This window comes from Capsicum annuum, unplaced genomic scaffold (genome assembly GCF_002878395.1).
Source record: "Capsicum annuum cultivar UCD-10X-F1 unplaced genomic scaffold, UCD10Xv1.1 ctg50107, whole genome shotgun sequence".
Taxonomy (NCBI): Eukaryota; Viridiplantae; Streptophyta; class Magnoliopsida; order Solanales; family Solanaceae; genus Capsicum; species Capsicum annuum.
The window spans coordinates 1-1783 of NW_025857953.1; the positions used below are offsets into that span (position 1 = coordinate 1).

General features: G+C 36.6%; 1 protein-coding gene across 1 annotated transcript; it reads left to right on the forward strand.

Annotated features, from left to right (window-relative positions):
* Positions 1 to 8: 8 nt before the first annotated feature.
* Positions 9 to 1530, forward strand: LOC107840901 (acetylserotonin O-methyltransferase; the record flags this gene model as incomplete). Its single annotated transcript, XM_047403946.1, is given in 2 exon segments — positions 9 to 287; positions 984 to 1530. Coding segments are annotated over 2 exon segments (804 nt in total), but the record flags the coding sequence as incomplete, so codon positions are not given.
* Positions 1531 to 1783: the final 253 nt, after the last annotated feature.

Genomic DNA, 1783 nt, shown 5'->3' on the forward strand with positions numbered 1-1783 from the left:
ACACACACACACACTAAACTTTCTTCAATCATGGGTAAAGAAACAAATGGAGTACTAGCAAGAACAAGTGATGATGAAGTTATAAAAAAACAGGAAATTCAAGAAGCACAAGCAAATATGTGGAAATTTGTGTTTGGTTTCACAGAAATGGCTGTAATTAAATGTGCAATTGAATTAGGAATTGCTGATTTCTTGGAAGAAAATAATAATAATGAAGAAGTTATTAGCCTAAATCAACTTTCTAATGCACTTGGTTGTTGTTCTTCTTCACTCTATCGTATCCTAAGGTATGATTAATAATAAGTCTGTAATTTTTTATTCCTTCTGTCTCAATTTATGTGACGGTGTTTTGCAGACATAGACAGTAGTGGAAAGGTGTGATTAATAAGTTTGTAATATCTTAATCGCTTTGTCTCAGTTTATGTGACGGTGTTTAGCATGCATAGACACTGGTGGAAAGGTATGATAAATAAGTTTGTGATTTTTTACTCCCTCTGTAAGTGGCGGACCTAGGATCTAGGGGTCGTAAGTGCTCGTGAGGTTCGAACACACATATTACATCTAAAGTTTTAAGGTTTTGCCAGAAAACCAAAGCACCTAGCTGTGTTCTTGAATTTCTGGGTGTTTTTTCGAAGCTTATACTATTTTTTATAATTTTTTCTTTATAACTATACTTCATCTGCATCGGATTAAATAGGTGTCGGAGCAACAAAAAAAATGTATATAGGTCCGTCCTTCTGTCTCAATTTATGTGATAGTGTTTAGCAGGTATAGACTGTGGTGGAGTCAGAATTTTCACTAAGTTTGTTCAGAAATAAACATACGAACAAATCAAAGGGGGTTCAATATCTGCTATATATACAAAAAAAATAATTTTAACCATTTTAAATAGTATAATTTTCTATCAAAGAGGACTTGGATAAAAATAAAAATGTTAATGCTACGTATGTACCAATATATCTAAATTAATTTTTTATTTATAGGTTCTTGATCAATCGCGGAATATTCAAGGAAACATCAACAAAAAATGGCGAAATTGGCTATGTTCAAACTCCCCTTTCTCGCCTTCTTATTAAAGAAGGCGGGAATAGCATGGCTGCTTTCTTGCTATTCGAAAGCAGCCCTGTAATGCTAGCACCATGGCACAATCTTACCGCGCGTATATCATCAAAGGACAATGGTAGACCTGCTTTTGACGCGGCACATGGTAAGGATGTATGGAAGTACGCGGAAGCTGACCCTGGACATAGTAACCTCCTAAATAGCGCGATGGCATGCGATGCTAGGGTAGCCGTATCCGCGATTATAAACGATTGTCCTGAGATATTTAAGGGGGTGAACACTATGGTTGATGTTGGTGGTGGTGATGGAACAACATTAAGGTTGTTAATAGAGTCTTTTCCATGGATTAATGGGATTAATTATGATCTACCTCATGTTGCTTCTGTTGCACCTCATGCTAATGGTGTTGTACACGTTGGAGGTGACATGTTTAACTATGTTCCTAAAGCTGATGTTGCTTTCCTCATGGTAAGTAGATATTTAATATATAGTATTTCATTTAAAGCTCTCGCTATACATGGGGTTCGGGGAAGGGAAGGGTCGAATCGTAAGGGTTTCTCTAACTATTCACGGGTCCAGTAAAAGGTCAAATCATAAGGTTTTAAGGTAAGGCTGCGTACAATAAACCTTTATGATTTTGACCTTTCCTCTGATCCCGTGCATATCAAAACTTTAGTGCATTGGACTGTCCATTTAAAGCTCTCGCTATGCTTGGGGTTCA